General features: G+C 44.0%; 1 protein-coding gene across 4 annotated transcripts in view; it reads right to left on the bottom strand.

The window, feature by feature from the left end:
- The window catches only part of rbfox1 (RNA binding fox-1 homolog 1), a 615,123-nt gene that overhangs the window by 181,511 nt on the left and 414,227 nt on the right, over nucleotides 1-19,385 (bottom strand). For 3 of the 4 annotated variants that reach the window (XM_070856700.1, XM_070856701.1, XM_070856702.1), the window contains 2 exons: nucleotides 8,044-8,187; nucleotides 2,827-2,880 (listed from right to left, as the gene is read on the bottom strand). In XM_070856700.1, the coding sequence (XP_070712801.1) occupies nucleotides 2,827-2,880; nucleotides 8,044-8,187 (198 nt within the window). The remainder of the gene's footprint in view (nucleotides 1-2,826; nucleotides 2,881-8,043; nucleotides 8,188-19,385) is intronic. The other variant, XM_070856703.1, reaches the window with a different exon arrangement.

Below are 19,385 nucleotides of genomic sequence, written 5' to 3'. Positions count from 1 at the left end.
CTTGAGTTAAGAGTACAAAATCTCACTTCACTCAGGACCCTGACAGCAGCAAAGAGAGGGTTTTTATTTCACCAGTTGTGTTTAAATTTGAAGCCAATTCACAGTTATAAAAGTCAGTAGCATAACAACTCCACTGTACTGTCGCCTCACTCAAAGTGCAAAGTGTGAGCCTATCTGAGACTGATTACCAATGGATCCCTCAGTCCCAGGCCTACACTCACCTCAGAAAAGCACCTCTGCCTGCTCGCAGCAGAGTTCCACTGGGCCATCAGGGTGCATTTAGTGGGAAAGCATGTGAACAGCCTGAGGCACAATTATTTTGTTGGAACAATAATTACAGGGGGGCACTAAAGCCAACAAATTAATCAAGTTAACTTTTTACCAGAAACTGAAATCAAATTAAAATTTGGTTGCCGGGGGTGATGATGCACTCCAGTCCCTCCAGTGCCCATCTCTTACGGAAGGCCTCGAGCGTACCGGTGGACACCGCGTGCTCCATCTCCAGGGACACCCTGACTCGGATGTAACCGCAGAAGAGAGGCAGGCATTTGGGCTGAACGACCGCCTGCTGCCTGGACTGATTGATGGCTACCTTGGCCATGCCCAGGAGCAGTCCTACAAGGAGGCCTTCCGACCTGCCCGCTCCCCTCCACACAACTCCAAACTCCTGAAGGGATGCAAGTGAGGCGGACAGAAGAAATGTGGCCCACCCCATGCCCTGGATTGAGATTTCTTCCCTCTGTGAATGGGGTGGTAACCCAGGAGATCTACATTTTGCCCAAACTTCAAGTCTGCCACCATAACTCTGCCAGGGGCGGAATAGCCAGGCTGGTGTGTGTATCAAGTGTATCACCGATATTTAACTTTTTTTTAGCTAATAGTTTGTATCGTCATGCCACTCACTTCAATTTATTGCCATAGTGTTCTTGTTAGTCAGAGAGAGAGAGCAAGGGATGTGAATATACAGTCAGCTATCTCTCCAATTGGTCTTTGCTCGGAAAAGACTTGAATAGTTTAAAAACAAATGATAGCTGGGAATGTCAGTTTTCTGGGAAAGGTATTCTTGGTTCCCACCTATACATGGGAAAAGTTCAATTACAAGAAACTGGGACTTTTACGAATTCTGTTCGTGGTTTACGGAAGTTGAAGTAATTATTGCACAGCAACATAAGGGCCCAGAAATTATGGCCTCTCTGGGTGCGTACGATGTGCGCATGCACCCAAAGGGGCCTCGCAAAATGTCAGTTCTCGGCGCACAATGCACATGCGGCGGGAACTGGTTTTTGAGATTTGTCATCGCACACATCCCCGGGAGAAGGACATTCGCGGGTGGAGAGTTGGGCTATTTGCCCAGCTCTTGCCCAGCGAATGTCTGTCAAACTCTTACACCTGGTAAAAACAGGCATATAGCGAGAGTTTTAAAACATAGAAAAAAATAAATGTTATTACTTCTTTTTATATTAAAAACTCTGTCTATGAAGGTAAGTTTATTTTGAACACTATTAAAAAAAAAAATTTTAAATTCACAAAAATAAATTCTTCCTTAAAACATTTAATTTAATGCAATTTTTATTAATTTAAAGAAAAGTGAAGTGTTTTTTAAATTTATGTTGGTGTTTTAATTGACTTTAGGGGTATTCTCATTGATAGTAATGAGAGCTCGGAGCTCGGAGCTGCCATTGCAATGAACGAGAATACTACATTGTGATTGGTGGTCCAGTCCCACGTGATCCCAGGATATGCATACAATCCTGGAAGACATGCTCCCATATGTTGGACTGTGCATCGAGGCCTCGGAGACCACTGGGCCCACCAGGTATTTTAGTTGAAAAAAAATTTGTTCGGAGACGTTCGCCCGCAATTTTCAGGCCAAGATTTTCAGTGGCTGAGCTAACTTCCAAAACTTCCCAAGAAGATAAGCAGCAGAGGGGCAGCAGATTTTCAGTTTTCCATCTTAGCTGCACTGTCCTGGAGCTCAAGGAGAAATATTTTTTTTAATAAAGCGCTGCGGCCCTCGATCCTCCTGATAAAAATGCTGTCGCGCAATTTATCAGCTCTTATCTGGTGCTGGATGAATTGCAGTTGCAGAATTCATCAATCGGAAGGGAGAAGAAATCAAAACCACCCACACTTCCTTGTAACATCACAGTAAGCGCCCTCCACTCGAGTCATAAGTCTGTGATCTTCTACCAATCCCTCTCGATCACCACCACTCCTGCCCCCACCCGACGAGCTGCTTCGGGAATAATGTCGGAACAAATTTGAAAAAATGGACCTGATGTGGAAAAATAAAAATTCTCCACATTCTGAAGTATGATTGTTTTGCTTTTGCTGGATTGTGACTTTAACAGCAGAGGATTACACATAAAGAGAACATTGGTTTCAAAGCTGGAGGGAACTGAACTGCAGTAGACCATTTTCTCTTTACCTAGTTTAATGATCTGAAAAATATAGTAGATTACATTTTTCATTGCAATATATGCAAGCATATCAGAACACATCTTTCATCAAATAAGTTAATAATTCCCCCAAAATTTGCAACATGTTTCTGTATAAAAATTACAGTTCTTAAAAAGAATTTACCAAAGACAAAACATTCACTACCGTTCATGAAAAATTGTTGAGGCTACTTCAAACTTAATAATTTAAATAAAATACTTGTATCCAGAAATGTTAAATCAGTGACTAAATATGTTACAATTAAAATCTGATCTAATCACTACTCGATCAGTTCAGTTGTTCCTCCTTTTATTTTACAGCTAACTGTTCTCATTAAACCAGATACAAATCTACAAGCATGCAGATACAATGAAAGGGACAACTTACCTTAGATCCCCGCTCATTAAAAATTATTTCAACATCTAAGATTTTACCAAATTGCTGTAAAAAAAATGACAAAGATTACTTTTAGTACAAAGTAGCACACTAAATTTGCCCAGTAACCATCTTTTTAACTCTGAGAATTACAGTTAAAAATGTAGGTATCCACTGCTGAAAGTTTTCTCTTGTGCATTCCTGCCGGGGTGCAGTTCCATGTAGGCTGGCAGCCCTCCAGGTACCTTGGTACAAGTGGCTGTCCTTCCTGTGCGAGTCTAGATTGAGAATAATGGCAGGATATTTGACTTGAGAGGTATCACAGCCAAGCCTGACCCTGATCTAGTACACATGCACGCACGCACACACACACGCACGCACATACCACATACACACACACACACGCACCACACACACGCACCACACACACGCACCACACACACGCACACACACACGCACCACACACACGCACACACACACGCACCACACACACGCACCACATACACACACACACACGCACCACACACACGCACCACACACGCACACACACACGCACCACACACACGCACACACACGCACCACACACACGCACACATGCGCACCTACTTTGTAGCTGTTGGTTAGTGATCAGGAGTAGAGACCATGGCTGATGTTTCTCTGGGCTACTGGTGTTAATTGCAGCAGCAAAATTGTTTGCCCCAACACATAAAATAGTTTTCAATCAGAAATTCTAGAAATAACGCAGTCGTTTGTAAACCCAAAGGGCCGCTCAATACATAAAGGAGGACATTAGGTAAATGTAAACACTATTTGGCCATTTGTACATGATATTCTTAATAATTAAAAGAAACATTCCTTCCTGACTTTATTATAGCCAAGCAACCATTAAAACAGTATTACGCATTTGCCCCTTTGTAAAGGATCACTGAATAAACACCCACACTTCCCAAAAATATTTTAAGATGAATGATAAAGCAATTAAAGCACATCTGCTTCAAGAATACATTATTAATACACTGTCGTGAGTCTTCTCCCACCTTAACACAATCAAGAAATGAAGCAGTGTTTGAAAAGTTAGCCCATTCTGTGACCTAAAAATGGAGGTTAGTTGAAGAAATCCATAATTGACATTTTTATACCTCAGTTTGTTGCATCTGTCTCCTGCAAAGAATGATGTACAAAGTAATATTTGCGTATCTCCAATTCCCATCTGATTTATTAAATTATATTTTTGACTAAATTTGGAGTGATACCATCAGGACCAACAATTCTCGTGTATTTAGGGTTGGAGATGGGGAATTCACAACTGAGATTGCTACTTTGTGTCTCTCAGTGGAAGGTCACAACCTCACGTATACAAGCACTGTGCTGGTAACCTCTGGCATTTGTCTCCTTGAGGAGTCGTGAGAAAAAAAACTGCGGTCATTCCCGCATAAGTGAAAGCCCTTTATGAAGACTAGTGGCCTTATAACTTAATAAAAAACAGTTACTATACATAGGAACATAGGAATTGCTACAGGTAAAAGGACCATGCTCCATCAGATTCGCCTTCTACCATCATTGTCGTTAGTGTAGTTTCATGATACATTGATATAACGATAATGCAGTTCTTGACTAATCAAGACAATCAATCTCTACCAATTAGTCTACAACACTCCGACAAGAGGTGAAGGAAACCCCATTGGTGGAGAGCTTTGGGAACCAGATGTCCAGGGTCACCTGTTCCTCCCAAGCATGCTACACTTACCACCTGTCATGTTTCAAATTACTCATCTACTGTCTTCCACAACATTATTTTCTGAAAGAAATCTATCTAATCTGCATTGGAATGAATCAATGCTATTTGTTTTCATTGTCTACCTTGGGTGCCTGTTCCATAGATAGACCACTTGCTCACTGATGTTTCTGCAAATTAGTTTTGAATTTACTCCCCGTCAACCGCTGACCAAGTCCAGGTACAACAAGCAATAAGGAAGGCAAATGGCATTTTGTCCTTTGTAGCAAGGGGGTTTGAGTATAAGAGTAAGGCAGTCTTGCTACAATTGCACAGGGCCTTGGTGAGACCACACCTGGAGTACTGTGCACAGTTTTGGTCTCCTTATCTAAGGAAGGATATACCTGCCTTGGAGACGGTGCAACCGAGGTTCACTAGATTGGTCCCTGGGATGAGAGGGCTGCCATAATGAGAGATTGTTTAGAATGGGCCTATACTCTCTGAAGTTTAGAAGAATGAGAGGTGATCTCATTGAAACATACAGGATTCTGAAGGTGATTGACAGCGTAGATGCTGAGAGGTTGTTTCCCCTGGCTGGAGAACTAGGGGGCACAGTCTCAGAATAAGGGGAAGGCCATTTAAGACAGAGATCCGGAGGAATTTCTTCACTCAGAGGGTTGAGAATGTTTGGAATTCTTGGCCCCAGAGGGCTGTGGGTGCTGAGGCTCTGAATATACTCAAGGCTGAGAAAGATAGATTTTTGGACTCTAAAGGAATAAAGGAATATGGAGACCAGGTGGGAAAGTGGAGTTGAGGTCGATGATCAGCCTTGATCTTATTGAATGGCGGAGCAGGCTCGAGGGGCCGTATGACCTACTCCTGCTCTTAGTTCTTATGTTCTTATGTCCTCTGGTTCTACTGGTCTGGGTAAGGTGAAACAGCTTAACATGGTCACAGTAACTCATCTCTTTGGACTCCTAAAAACAGAAATCATATCACCTCTCAACCTGCTCTTTTCCAGTGTGATCATCCTTAATTTACACAATCATTCCTCATAATCCAATATCCCCATCCACTCAATCATTCTGGTTGTTCTGTGTAATTTTAATAGCTGCAATATCCTTCTTGTACTGTGGTAACCAGAACTGTACATGATATTCTCAGTGCGGTTGCAACTATGATAAGTAAAGTGGAACTATTACCTCACTATTTTGGCTCAATATTGACCTTTCGTTACAATCCAATATCTGATTTGTTTTGTTGCAATAATTCCAATTTATTGTCATCCAGAACCCTCAGATCTCTTTCATTTTCCATGCACATTATTTTCTTTCAATTTAAGTAATAGTAAATTTCCTGGATTTTTTTTGTCCCCATGTGAAGTACTTTGAATTTCTCCACATTGAAATTTATTTGCCACCTATCTACCCAATTCCCAATACATGCTGGGTAACACGCACATCCACAATCTTCTGGTGAGAGAAAGGAAGACAAAACACTCACAAATCTAACAGCCAGTCTGCTGTGCAGCATGAAACAGGGAAAAATATCTACCCTGATCTTGGCTGCGACACAAGTTGGGGCACTACAATTATCCACAAGGAGAAGAACATCAGCCATAGATCTCGCTTGATTGCTACCCAGTACCCCTGCTGCAGGCTGCATTGTGTGGACATAGGTAATAATATTGTCAGATTCAGCTATGAATCCCAACAAAAGTCAAGATTGGTAAACCAAAATCAATTCAAAGTAAATTTAGTGGGTGAGTCTTAAAAAGTTACTTTCAAACCATTTAAAATTGGTTTCCTTCCTTCCTTATGTGTGTGTCATAACAGAGTGAAGCTAGTATGAAATATAATGGGAAGAGATCTCTCACAAATGCCTGGTGTCTGTTTAGAGCAAAGAAAGACTTTGATGCGAAGGGAACCAATGGATTTGGGGATAGTGCAGGAAGGTGGAGTTGAGGTAAAAGATCAGCCATGATCTTATTGAATAGTGGAGCAGGCTCAAAGGCCTACTCCTGCTCCTATTTCTTATGTTTAAGAATTGCAAATATTATGCTGGGATAACAGATTATAAGGCATAGATTTTCCAAGGCCTAATGATAGAATTCCAGATGCTGATTGTCTAGAAAAGTGTTCCGGAGACAGGAGAAGGATGTGAAGATTTGCTGGTGGTATTCTGTATAAGCAGAAAGCTAAGTGCTCCTGACATCAACATAGCTTAAGCATTATCAAGACCTCTGCTCTGTTTATGATCTTGTAGAGGACTCACAGCTCAGTCGCATCTCTCTTATGTTGTACAGAGCGCACTCTGACCTTATCATGAAATTAGTCAACTCTCTCTTCATTCTTATCCTTACCAAACCAAAAGCATCAGTTGATGGGTAGGGAGTAAGAGAAACACACTTTGTCAGGATATTAAGAAGTGGAGATGGATTATACCAGCCTAGGAGCAAGAGGGTCACAGAAAGATTGGGAATCTAACTCAGAAGATTAATCTTCCAAAGTGGTGTGTCATTGAGAATCTTTTTTATAAATGACTGTACATTTTCATCTTGGCAATTTAATTTTCAAATGATGATTGCTTTGCATTTTCTACCTTATTTCTGAAGTTCCTAATATTGTTTCCCTATAACTGGCATCTATTTTTTCTATAATGCACAGAAATAATTAACCCAACCACCTCAAACAATCTGACTTTATTATTACCCTGTAACCTTTTAAAACTTAGTCTGTGCTGGCGCCCATGGCCACTGGGGGGAAATTGGGCCCAATACTTTTTGGAACAGTAGTCAATGCCCATGTGTTACTGGCTGTGCAACCATGACTCTTAGCTAAATGACTATTGAAAGGGCACATCTGTTTGCTGACAGAAATCTCTGGTGTCCTGGATTATTCAGAACATTCTGGCTTGAACCGAGGGAACCCACAACTGAGAGACACTAATGATGCGTGGAGACAAAATGCTTCCAACCCATTACTGAATGTCAGCTCTGTCTCGGGATTGGATGCTCAGCTGGACTGGCACTGGCTATTAGTTAAAGTAAGATATGTAGATGAATGTCTCGAAAATAGACTTTAACAGGAAGTAAAACACCTACAAAAATTGAGTCCTGCAGATACCTCCCTTTAACCCAATAGCTAAATCTAAAAAGGAAGGGTAAAATAATGTAATCTAAGCAATTTTGACAGGTTGCACTGTAACTAATCATTCAACTAGATGCCATAGCTGCCTTCTTAATGGTTAGTATGGCGACAATTTACAATTAAAAAAATGAGATGGCCAAACCAATCTGTAATGACCATTTTTGGGACTGACTTCATTTTTCCAGACAGGTAGTCTCTGTTTGAATTATTAACATTATGTCGGTTCTGCCTGACATTAGATAGTCATTATATAAGTGGCCTCTTTTTACAGACAATCTTTAAGACAGGTTTGACTATAATTTGATCATTTGATTGCAGCATTTAGTATATTACTTCCTACTTAGTTCATCAAATCACTGTACTTACGCCAAACATTTGCCTGAGGTCTGGATCTCGGAATCTGAACGGAATATTGGAGACATGCAGCCGTTTGGGCTGCGTTTTGTTATCTGTGTTTTCGGTAGACTGTGTTTGCTGTGGTCCGTCAGTCTGTGCTGCATCATCTGTCTGCTACAAGAGGGGAACACACAATAAAGCAGATTAAGCTTCAGCATTAAAGTTATTCTTTACAAAGGTTGTGTTTTGATTTGAAAGCTGAATTAAATTCTCACAGGTTTCAAGTCCAGTCCTTAAACTTGCAAATCTGGCAAATGTGCCGCCTTTTCTGTGCCAGCAACATCCCACAAACAGCAATGAGATGATAACCTGATTAATTTGTTTTATTTTTGTGGTATTAGTTGAGTCAGATATGTTAGTAGGTCATTAGGAGAACATGCTAATCTTCTTATAATAGTGCTGTAGGAGCTTTAACATCCACCTGATGTACAAGAAAACGCAGACAGGACCTCAGTTTAATATTTTGTTTGAAGAATTGCATTTCCAATACACATCCCTCACTGCTGCATCAGCAGCACCTCCCACACCCGCCACCTCGGCCACCTAGAAGGACAAGGGTAGCAGGCGCATGGGAACACCATCACCTGCACGTTCCCCTCCCAAGTTACACACCATCCTGACGTGGAAATATATCGGCGTTCTTTCATTGTCACTGGGTCAAACTCCCTCCCTAACAGCACTGTGGGAGCACCTTCACCACAAGGACTGCAGCGGTTCAAGAAGGCGGCTCACCACCACCTTCTCAAGGGCAATTAGGGATGGGCAATAAATGCCGGCCTTGCCAGCGACACCCACATCCACACTGTAAAGTGTGCTCCTGTGAGTATGCTCACAGGCTTGTAGAGTGGTTGTTAAACCTTTGCCAATAAACCAAATAGTTTTTAATAGCAATGTGTTGCTATAAATTCTTAAGCAAAGAACCCATGAAGCAAATACATTACACACACGAATATAAAAAAGCCCAGAATGTTCTAACCCAGAAGGTAAAATGGTACCAACTGAGCCATGCTGACACATGCACAGTATACGTGTTGTCCAACCACCTTAACAAAGACCATCACATGTCAAGGTATTCTGATATCAATCTACTTCGACTGTATTAAAACCAGTTCAATAAACAGACATTATGGCTGATCATTAACATCGAGTGAAAGGTTTACAATTCTGCTGGCAGCAAATATATCTTGGTACAGTGCAGGTGCAATGCCTTCAATGGGTACTGAGATATTTCATCATATGGGATGGTCCAGTGCTAGCTGCTGACAGTATGGTGACTTTGTAACGGTTTCTGTACCAGGCAATGAGAGCACAGTGACTTTAAAGAAAAAAGCCCTGATTTTAACCCGGAGTGGATTCTGACGCGTACCATCAATCCTCCCACCTTCCCCTCACCTTGGTAGCATGAGCCCCGAGTGATTTTAACTCCCAGGGCTTATTTGAATTCCGCCCATCAGCTGCCCGCTCAAAGTGGCTGGGGAGCGGCAGCTGGCCCGTGGGCAGAGGTCAAAGTTTGCGGGGGGCAAGGCGCTGCCGGCTGGTGAGGTCAGTGGGGCTTATCGGCAAGAAAAGGGAGTTTTGGGAGGGTCTTCTGCTGGCCCTACAAGGTGAGTAAAAGAATTTAACGTAAATGGCCACTTCTGGTCCCAGATCCTCTTCCCCCACCGGCTTCCCCACTCAGGTCAAAGTTAAAAATTGCAACCGGGGCCAGATGAGGTCATCAGACCCCGATCTAAATATTTAAAAAAGGAGCCTGCCAGCTTCAGCCGAGCATCCTTACCACCTGCTCGTAGGACAGATTGAATCTGAACATGGCACGATCGACCCGTGATATTGGCAGCTACGTCACTCGCCAACTTTAACTTCACACCAGCTGGGTGCGTAGGGTTAAAATCGCTGCTAAAGTGTTTACATCTTTTTGGTTCTTTAAATCTTCACAGTCAGATATTTTATTTGAAGACAGGAACAGTTTAATTTACACAAGCTGCTGCTAGAGCAGGCAGCAAACCCTAGCTCTCACAATGCCCAGTGTTGTACACAAGTGTGCTGAACTTATACACTAAATAATGATGTTGTAGGAATCTATTTCTAAGCCAACTGTGTAATTCATGCTGCTACTTCCATCCTCTTTTTAAATTTGGAAATATCTTTCAAAAGCGCAGCATGAGTATATCTTGGGCTCAACTTTCCCCAATTAACTGCGTCGTTTTTTTGGCGTGTACCGTTTTTTTGGAGTAAATTAAAATCTCCAAGTTTCCCCAAAGTATCTGTGCTAGCGTAATTCACTTGGTTAGGATTTTGTTTGGCTACGATTTTCTTACCTCATTGGGGGCATAACCTGCTACCCGCGCCAATTCTGCCCATTTAAACAAGTTTGGCCAGCTCCGATTTACTCCAATTTTTCTTAAGACGGCGTATGTGACCACTCTGGAAAAACCTTCTGGGCAGTTAACAAAATCGGCACAGGTCAGAGAATCAGCACAGAAGGTCCAGTTCCATGGCCGGGACAGCAGCGGCAGAGAGGGAGAGAGGTGGGGAGAGGAAAGAGAATAGGAGAGAGGGGAGAGGGGAGAGGGGGAGGAGGCCTTTCTGCCAGGGTTAGGAGTGGCACCGACACCGAGAGGGGGGCGGGATAGGGGGAGGATAGACTTTTAGCATAAACTCCTCAATAATTTCATGCTGATAAGCTGCTGCAATGTGCTAGGTGCTTGTGTAGGTTGCTGTGAGCTGGCCAGACTGTGTTGTACGTTTCACTTTCCAGCCTCAGCCCGCAGTGTCTCCCTCGTTACCCTGGCAACCCGATCTTTTTGGCGCAGATCTTAGGTTCCACCCCCAAAGCTAAAGGACAGGCTAGGCGGCGCCAAAATCAACAATTCAAACGGGGAAAGTTGGATGATTTTTTTTTTTGAGGTAGTTGGGGCCAAAAAAACGGGTGTAACTCTTCAAGTACATCAAAAAACGACATTAGGGAAAATTGCGCCCTATAACCCTGCACTTAACATTGATTACAAATTTCTACTGAAATATCCTATACAGTTTTGGCACAAAATAAATAAAAAAAGATTTGCATTTATATAGCATCTTTCACCACCACCAGCATCTCAAAGCACTTCACAGCCAATGAAGTACTTTTTGAGTGTAATCACTCTTGTAATGTGGGAAACGTAGCAGCCAATTTGCGCACAGCAAACTCCCACAAACAGCAATATAATAATGACTAGATAATCTTTTTTTTTGTTATGTTGATTGAGGGAGAAATATTGGGTCAGGACACCAGAATAACTCCCCTGCTCTTCTTCGAAATAATGCCACGGGATCTTTTACATCCACCTGAAAGGGCAGACGGGGCCTCGGTTTAATGTCTTATCTGAAAGATGGCACCTCCAACAGTGCAGCACTCCCTCAGCATTGCACTGAAATGTCAGTATAGTTTTTTTTCCATGTGTGCAAGTGCCTGGAGTGGGACTTGAACCCACAACCTTCTGACTCATAAGCAAGTATGCTACCCACTGAGCCACAGCTGACAGTAAACCATGAGATAACAAAATGCTTCAGGTGAGCTGTTGCTTCAACAGTCATAGAAATACATACATTGAAGTTACAACATGGAACAAGTCATTTGGCCCAATCAATCCATTTCGGCCTTTACCCTCTATATGAGCAAAGACTAATCACATTTACCTATCCAGTTCCCATATCCCTTTAAGGCCTTTTCCGTCATCTACCTATCCAACCTAATCTGGAATATTGACATCGTTTCTGTCTCAACTTCTAACCCTGGATGTGAATTCCACAGCCAGCCTCAAAACTCAGTGTGCAGAAGTTTCTCCTGCCCTCTGTTCTAAATCTCTTTCATTCTGGACCCTTCAATTAGTGAAAAAAATGTATTTTCATAATTTTAAACACTTACCTTATATTGCCCCATAATCTAACAACAAAAGACCCACTCTTTCTTCATACAGGTTGTACCTCTCCGGTCCAGGACTCTGTGGTCCGGCAACATCCCTGGCGGGGGGTCGCGACCCGCGCTGTGTCCTGGGGCTGGCTACTCCTCTTCTCCCCACTGCCTCCGGTGTTCCCTCCTTGGTCGGGTCGGCACGGAAAGGGAGCGAGGAGCATAGTGGCTAACTGAGGCGCCGAAGCTGGGCCTGAGAAATGCTGCGCAGCGCATGTGCAGAACGCGGCTGAGTCGTTGTCAGCAGCGTTGTCAACAGTACCTGGTAAGTCTGCTGCTGACAACGCTGCTGACAACGTCTCGGGTCAGTGTGATCTCCCTTGGTCTGGAAAATTCTCTGGTCTGGCACTGGTCAGGTCCCAAGGGGTGCGGGACTGGTGAGGTATAACTGTATTTATATTTCTTCACACCAGGCACTATCCTCGTGAATCTGCACTGTATCCTCTCTCAAGCCTCAATACCCTTCCTATAGTGTGGAGCCCAATATTGCACACATAATTCTGACTGAGGTCTCATTAATGTTATATGTAGGTTCTTGGCTTTTATATTCTTTGCTCCTTGTGATAAAACATACAATAACTTTTTATCCAGCCTTATAAACCTGAGCTACTGCCATAGTACCCTGTGAACCTATACCCCCAAGTCCCTCTGTTCTTCCACAGCACTCAGAGTATAATTACCACTGATGTTCTTAACAAAGTGCATCACCTCAAACATACTAACATTGAATTCAATCTTACACTTTTTAGTCCATTCTCCCATCTTATTAATATCAATATGTACTTTCCTTTGGCCTTCTAAAAGTATTAACTATAGGGGCGAAATTCCCCCATTGTGCGTCTCCAGTTAGCGCACTAGGTCCATGCAGCAGAGCTGGTCTCCAGTTGTCCTGGTTAATCCTTGCTACTGAAACAAGACCTAGGTCTGTCAAGCCCGTGTGGTGGCTGGTGTGCAACGGCCACCACACGTTAAAAAAATCCACGCACAGGCATCTTCCACCCTTCAGGATGTAGTTCGGGACCTGGACCAACAGGTCCTTCATTGAAACATCCGTGAACTCATCCCTTTTTGGCGTGGAAGGAAGTCATCCTCATTTCGAGGGGCTCCCGGCTCCCGTGAACTCGCGTGGAAGTTAGTGGAGACGTGAAAGCAGTCGTGCCCCGGGCCGCTGCGCCTCCAGCGATGATGACATCGCCCTGCGCGGAGACCCATTTTCGCCCTGCGGCAGCCTGCATTCACCCCGCGGCAAAAATTGGGCAGCGCCCCATGAGGCCACCACGGGCGTTGTCCACGCCAGCCTTGTGGGTCGCGAACCGGGCCGCACACCAATCATGGGGCGAAATTTAATGGGCAGGTGCCCGCCGCTGCGCAGCCTTTTATTTTTCGCCAACTTACCAGTCGGCCCTTTCTCTTCCGATTTCGCAGGGGCCGTGCCGCCATCGTGCATTCCGTTTCATGGCTGGGCCGCAGACACGGCGTCCCGCATCCCTAGTGGCCGAGTGGAGGCCCATCAAAAGGTCTGCAGAGCTTGCAGCATCCTTCCCCTTTAACAGAAGGAGAGGGCCCGTGGAACGCGTCAGCGCTACGTGGAAAGGCGCTCTAACGTTCGCTCTGGTAGCGCCCCTGATCCCGCCATGAGAGGAAGTGGAGCAACATTGTGCTGGACCTCCTGTCAGGGGCAATATGCCCAATTTCAATTCCAGGGCGGGACTTCTGCGCCAGGCGCAGAATATCCAACGTCGCAAAAGTTACCGCCCCCATATTTTGGTATCAAATGCAAATTCTGATACCACTTCCTATTAGCCTATATCCAAATTAATGATACACACAGTGAACAGAAGTAGCCCCAGAACTATCCCTGTGGGACCAATCTGAGAAACAGCTCTTATCTCCAAAGGGGAAATCTTCAGTACCTTAGTGCCTATAGTTAGCGCCTAGCAGGGGCGTAAATGGGGCGCTGAGGCAGTAGCACTGTGGCGAGGTGAATCCAGCGACGCATACCATGAGTGCAACGCTCACTGGGCGCCCGATCTGCAAAATTCATTGTCGCCCCCTGTCTTATGGCCTTGCCCCGACAGCGACAGGGAGAGGAGGCATCATGCAGGTGGATGCCGACTCCAGGGGCACTACTTAAAGGGATCATGAGTAATGAGTCGCAGCTGTCTGGTTAGTCATGTTTCACTGCTTCCTTGTCAGTTTGACATTGTGCAACAGTTGAATTTAGTCATTTAAAGGTTGATTAGTCTCCGGAGAGTTGTGGCTACTAAGAATTAGTGACATTTTTATTCTCACAACATATCAAAGTGTTAAAATAGAATGAGGTTCTGCAACATTAATGAACCTCCCCTTTAAGAACTGGAAAAGCCTGTGGTCTGATGACTTGCGATTGGCCTGCAACCGATAATGCCCAGTGCTTTGCGTGTGATGCCACTGAGCTAGGCCATTAGCGCTTGATTTAACGCTCCAATCATTTTTTGCGTGCAGCGTGATTCATTAGCGCCTGCTGCTAAATCTCAAATCTTTCTAAAGTTATCTCCCATTCCTGGGCTATAATGAACTTCTCCCCCTCGTCTCTGTTTTCTCCCTTCTAACCAATTTTTAATCCAGTTTGTTGTCCCTTCCGCTAATTCCATACCCCTTAATCTTCTCTAGAAATCGCCATGTGGTGCCTTGCCTAAGACTTTCTTAAAGTCCATTTAAACTACATCCAACATATTTCCCCCATCGATTATGTCAGTTACCTCTTCAAAGGTTTGTCCAGCATGATTGCCCTGTGCTGGCTAATTCTCAATGGCCCAGAAATTACGCTCAGCAGAGCTTGCCGCTAACCTCAAAGAAAGCTACCCGCAAAGATCTAGCAATCTCTGTGACGTGAATTTCACCTCTCCCGACGTTAATTTAAGTCTGGAGCCAAGTCAAGGGGATCTCCAGCGACCAGCCAATCATATTGAAGAATTCTCACAGACAGCAAACCAGGAAGTAAAATGCACTGATTTTCCTTCTCTTGATTAACCATTTTACTGAGAGCAAAATAAAGATTGTGACATACACGTGGAATTAAGGTAAAAGTTGAAATATCATAAACAAACTTTAAAAACAAAATTATTACGTTAAAAAGCACTGAATTTTATCGTATTGGAAAAATTTGACATTCCACAAATAAAATTCATTTTTCAGGGTCAGAACGGTTGTTCAGCTGTCAGTACGCAGTTAAAAACCCAGTTACACCTCTTTCAACAAGGTTTAACTTTTTCGGGGGGTTTTAACAATGAAATTCCAGCATAAAAGGGGAAGATTTTGTCACTTAGTGATTTGAATTGATTGCCAGCTCGGGGGAGCTCAACAGCGCAGCCTGTGGAGAAGCGTGGAATCACTGATAGCAACTTCTGCATTTTCGCGTTTATTTACGCATGTGCAGACTACAGAAGTTGCTGTCAGTTTCAAAGGAGTAATGACGGCGAATGCTGACAGTTTTGGCGTCATTACTACCGCAAATTCTGGGACATTATTTTCTCTTTATCTCGATATGTGTTCATTTCATTCTTATTTAAAAATTCTAAAGTTTTCTCCACTATAGAATCTAACTGGCCTGCTATTACCTGGATTATCTCTGTGCCTCTTTTTAAAAAAATGGGAGCTCCAGTTGGCAATCAGGATGGGTGGGAGCGAGGTCAGTAATCGGGAGGTTTGGGAGAGACCTGCAATCGGGAAGGCTGGGGGGTATGGGTTGGGGGAGGCTGGAGATCAGGGCTGGGGGAGGTTAAAGGCTTCCTTGAGGGGCCTGGGGGGAATAATTCTGCTCCTCTTAGCCCACTTAGGGCTACCATCTTAGCCCTCCTAAGATGAGGTTTCCGCATAACAGTTTTTCTATTGTTGTCCAAATAGCCAATTTTCATCAATTTAACCAGTCATTACAATCAGAGGCAAACTAATCAATTCTATCGTTTAATCCAGGTCATTCAGCTGTTTCATGAGATAGCTGCTGTTTTGTTTCTACTGTTCAGGAAACCAAATGTGTCAATATAATTTGCATTATTTTGGCCATACTTCTGAAGGAATTTACTCTTCCATTGTGAAATGAATGGACAGATATTTATAAGGTCATTGCTCATTTTTCCTGAAATAGGATGTTATTCTGAATAACTAGTTCTTCTCCAAAACCAAAACTTGGAACAATTAGTGCTAGAGCCTCTTCCTTACTCTGACATCAAACAATCATTCAAAATAAGTTGCTCCAGAATCTGAAGGCTCATCTCATGCAGTATGGAACACACTTATCATGTAGTTGTGGCTTGCAATAGTCAAGTCTTCTGTTACATTAGCTCCTCCTAGCCCAACCTTAGACATAATGGGTAATGTGTTCCACTTAAGGTAGGCTGCCTATTTCCATCTCCATAACATCGCCCGTCTCTGCCCCTGCCTCAGCTCATCCGCTGCTGAAACCTTCATCCATGCCTTTGTTACCTCTGGACTTGACTATTCCAACGCAGTCCTGGCTGGCCTCCCACGTTCTACCCAACATAAACTAGAGGTCATCCAACACTCAGCTTCCAGTGTCCTAACTCACACCAAGTCCCGCTCACCCATCACCCCTGTGCTCACTGACCTACATTGGCTTTCGGTTAAGCAACGCCTTGATTTCAAAATTCTCATCCGTATTTTAAAATCCCTCCATGGCCTCGGCTCTCCCTATCTCCGTAATCTCCTCTAGCCCTACAACCCAGCACCCCACACCCGACCCCGACCCCCCACCCCGAGATGACTGCGCTCCTCTAATTCTACCCTTTTGAGCATCCCTGATTATAATCACATAACCATTTGTGGCCGTGCCTTCTGCTGTCTCGGCCCCAAGCTCTGGAACTCCCTGTCTAAACCTCTTCGCCTCTCTCCCTCTCTTTCCTCTTTCAAGACGCTCCTTAAAACCTATCTCTTTGACCAATCTTTTGGCCACCTGTGCTAATATCAACTTACGTGGCTCGGTGTCAACATTTTTAAATCTCATAACACCTTGGGACGTTTCACTATGTTAAAGGCACTATATAAATGCAAGTTGTTGTTGTTGTTGTATCAGTAAGCTGCATTTGTTCTCTTGCCTTATTGCCTGCGGCCTAGAAATATGATCGCACCTGAAAACGGGTACGTGGGGAGCGGGCGCACTGAATGGGCCTGTTGGCATGGTCTCGAGCAGCATGTAATATTCAGATCTCGGTGATTTTCTTCCCTTTAGATCTTCAGTCTCGACCAGAGAAGTCTCAGACGTGGCTTTATGGAAGAATACAAAGAAACCTAACAGGATATGTGAAATATGAACGGGTCTGAGAATAAAGCGATGGGGAATGAGAGGATCAGGGACCAGTGTTTATTTTATTGGACATATATTGAACAGCGACACAAAGATCCTACCAGGAAGTCCCAAAGCGCTTTACAGCCAATGAAGTACTTTTGAAGTGAAGTCACTGAAGGAATGTTGTGATTCAGGCACAAATTGCTACATGGGATTTGATGCGGTTGCATTAACAGAGGCATGGCTCAAACAAGGCCAGAGATCAATTCTTAATATTCCTGATTACCAAGTATTCAGGAATGATCGAGAAGGAAAAAGAGGAGCGAGCATGGCAGTATTGAATAAGGATGATGTTACAGTTCTAATTAGAAAGGATGTACTTAATGATTCTAGGATTGAATCTATTTGGCTTAAACTGAGGAACAGAGGGGGATCTGTTACATTGTTGGGATTTTTTTGCAGTGCTCCAAACAGTGAGAAGGAGATAAATGAGCAAGTTGTCAGCAAATTTCAAAGGCATGTAACAAAAATAGAGTAGTAACATTCGGAGATTTGAATTACCCTAATATAGAAAAAGATAGTTCAAAGGGTAGGGAAGGACAGGAATTTCTAATATGTGCACAGGAGAACTTTCTCAATCAGGATAGCTCTCGTCCAACAAGGCAGGAAGCAGTGTTGGATCTGGTTCTGGAAATTCCCTCTTGTGCTTTTCATAATCTTCCTGGTTATTAACTGAATCTTGCTCCTGACAATTGTCATTCGCCTCCGATTTCTGTTTTATTTTTACTTTCCATTTCCTTTGTCATCTAGAGTGCATTAGCTTTGTATGCTCCACCTATATAGAAAGGAATATGCCTAGTTTGCACCTGAACTATCTCTTCCCTGAATGCCCTCCATTGCCACGATACTGCTTTACCCTGCAATTGCCTTTTCCAATCTGCCTGTTCTGGGTCCCTTCTTAAATTACTGAAATTAGCTCTTCCTCGTTGAGTAGTTTTACCTTTGATATTTTCTGGTCTCTTTCTATAATTACTTTAAGCCAATTATGTTGTGGTCCCTGTTCATTAGGTAATCGCATTCCACTTTCCCTACTTCATTTCATTTCCCAGAACAAGATCCAAAACTACTTCCTTCCTTGTGAGATTGGAGATATATTAATGGCCTTGATATTAACAGGGTCGAATTACGTGGCGGGGGCGGGGCGCAGGTGGGTGGTGCAACTTTGAACGGTAAACCCGGAGGAGTTTTCCCACCTGCTGTGGAGTTACAACAGGTTCCCCGTCCGAAAGTCAGCCTGATTGATGGGCTTGGTTTGCAGTCGGGTGGGATTGTCACCAGAGCAAGCTGCAGGATCAGGCGGATATGATCCATGGCCCCGGAGTGGGAGGGTTTGAGCCCAAACCTCGGAAGGTGTCTGTTCCGGGGACTGATTCCGGAGCCAGGGGGGATGGGGTGTCCGATATTGGGGGACAACCAGTCTCGGATTCTGGGGATCCTTGTATTGCAGGTTCTGATGGGGGGTGGGGGGAGGGTTGAGGGGAAGCACCCCTGCTACTCCTGGCCCACAAGGAATGCTGTAAAGGCACTTCTCCCCAAAGCTGTCCTCGCCACCCTCTGGCTGCCGCGTTTCCCAAGGCCTGGGAAACCCAGCAGGCAACGTTCCTGTTAATATACGTGGCTTTGCAGCGGTCTGGAGGCCGCTCACCAGTTTTTACAGGGGAGAGACCGCGTACGCACGAAGATTTGAATGGGCTGCATAGCCAGTTAAAGGGGCCATACACCAAAAATAACATTACAGGGAATATTGCCAGCAGGCCATGGTTAAACCTGTATAATGGGTTAAATCAGACGCTGCCAGCCTCATTAAAATATTTAAATTGCCAACCCGCCTCCGAAGAGCGGTTGGCGGCCCATCCCTTGTCCTGCCCCTCTTTAACTCAGAAGTGGATGAGTTGGAGTTGGGTTGGGGTCGGGTTTGAGATTTGTAAAAATTTTAGCCTATGAACTGACCCCAACCCACCAGTTTTAGGGTGTTAAAATCTAGCTCATTGATTGAGAAAGTTCTCCTGTACACAT

Source organism: Pristiophorus japonicus, chromosome 15 (genome assembly GCF_044704955.1).
Source record: "Pristiophorus japonicus isolate sPriJap1 chromosome 15, sPriJap1.hap1, whole genome shotgun sequence".
Taxonomy (NCBI): domain Eukaryota; kingdom Metazoa; phylum Chordata; class Chondrichthyes; family Pristiophoridae; genus Pristiophorus; species Pristiophorus japonicus.
The sequence above is the reverse complement of the archived record's forward strand: the minus strand, read 5'-3'. Positions and strand labels throughout refer to the sequence as shown.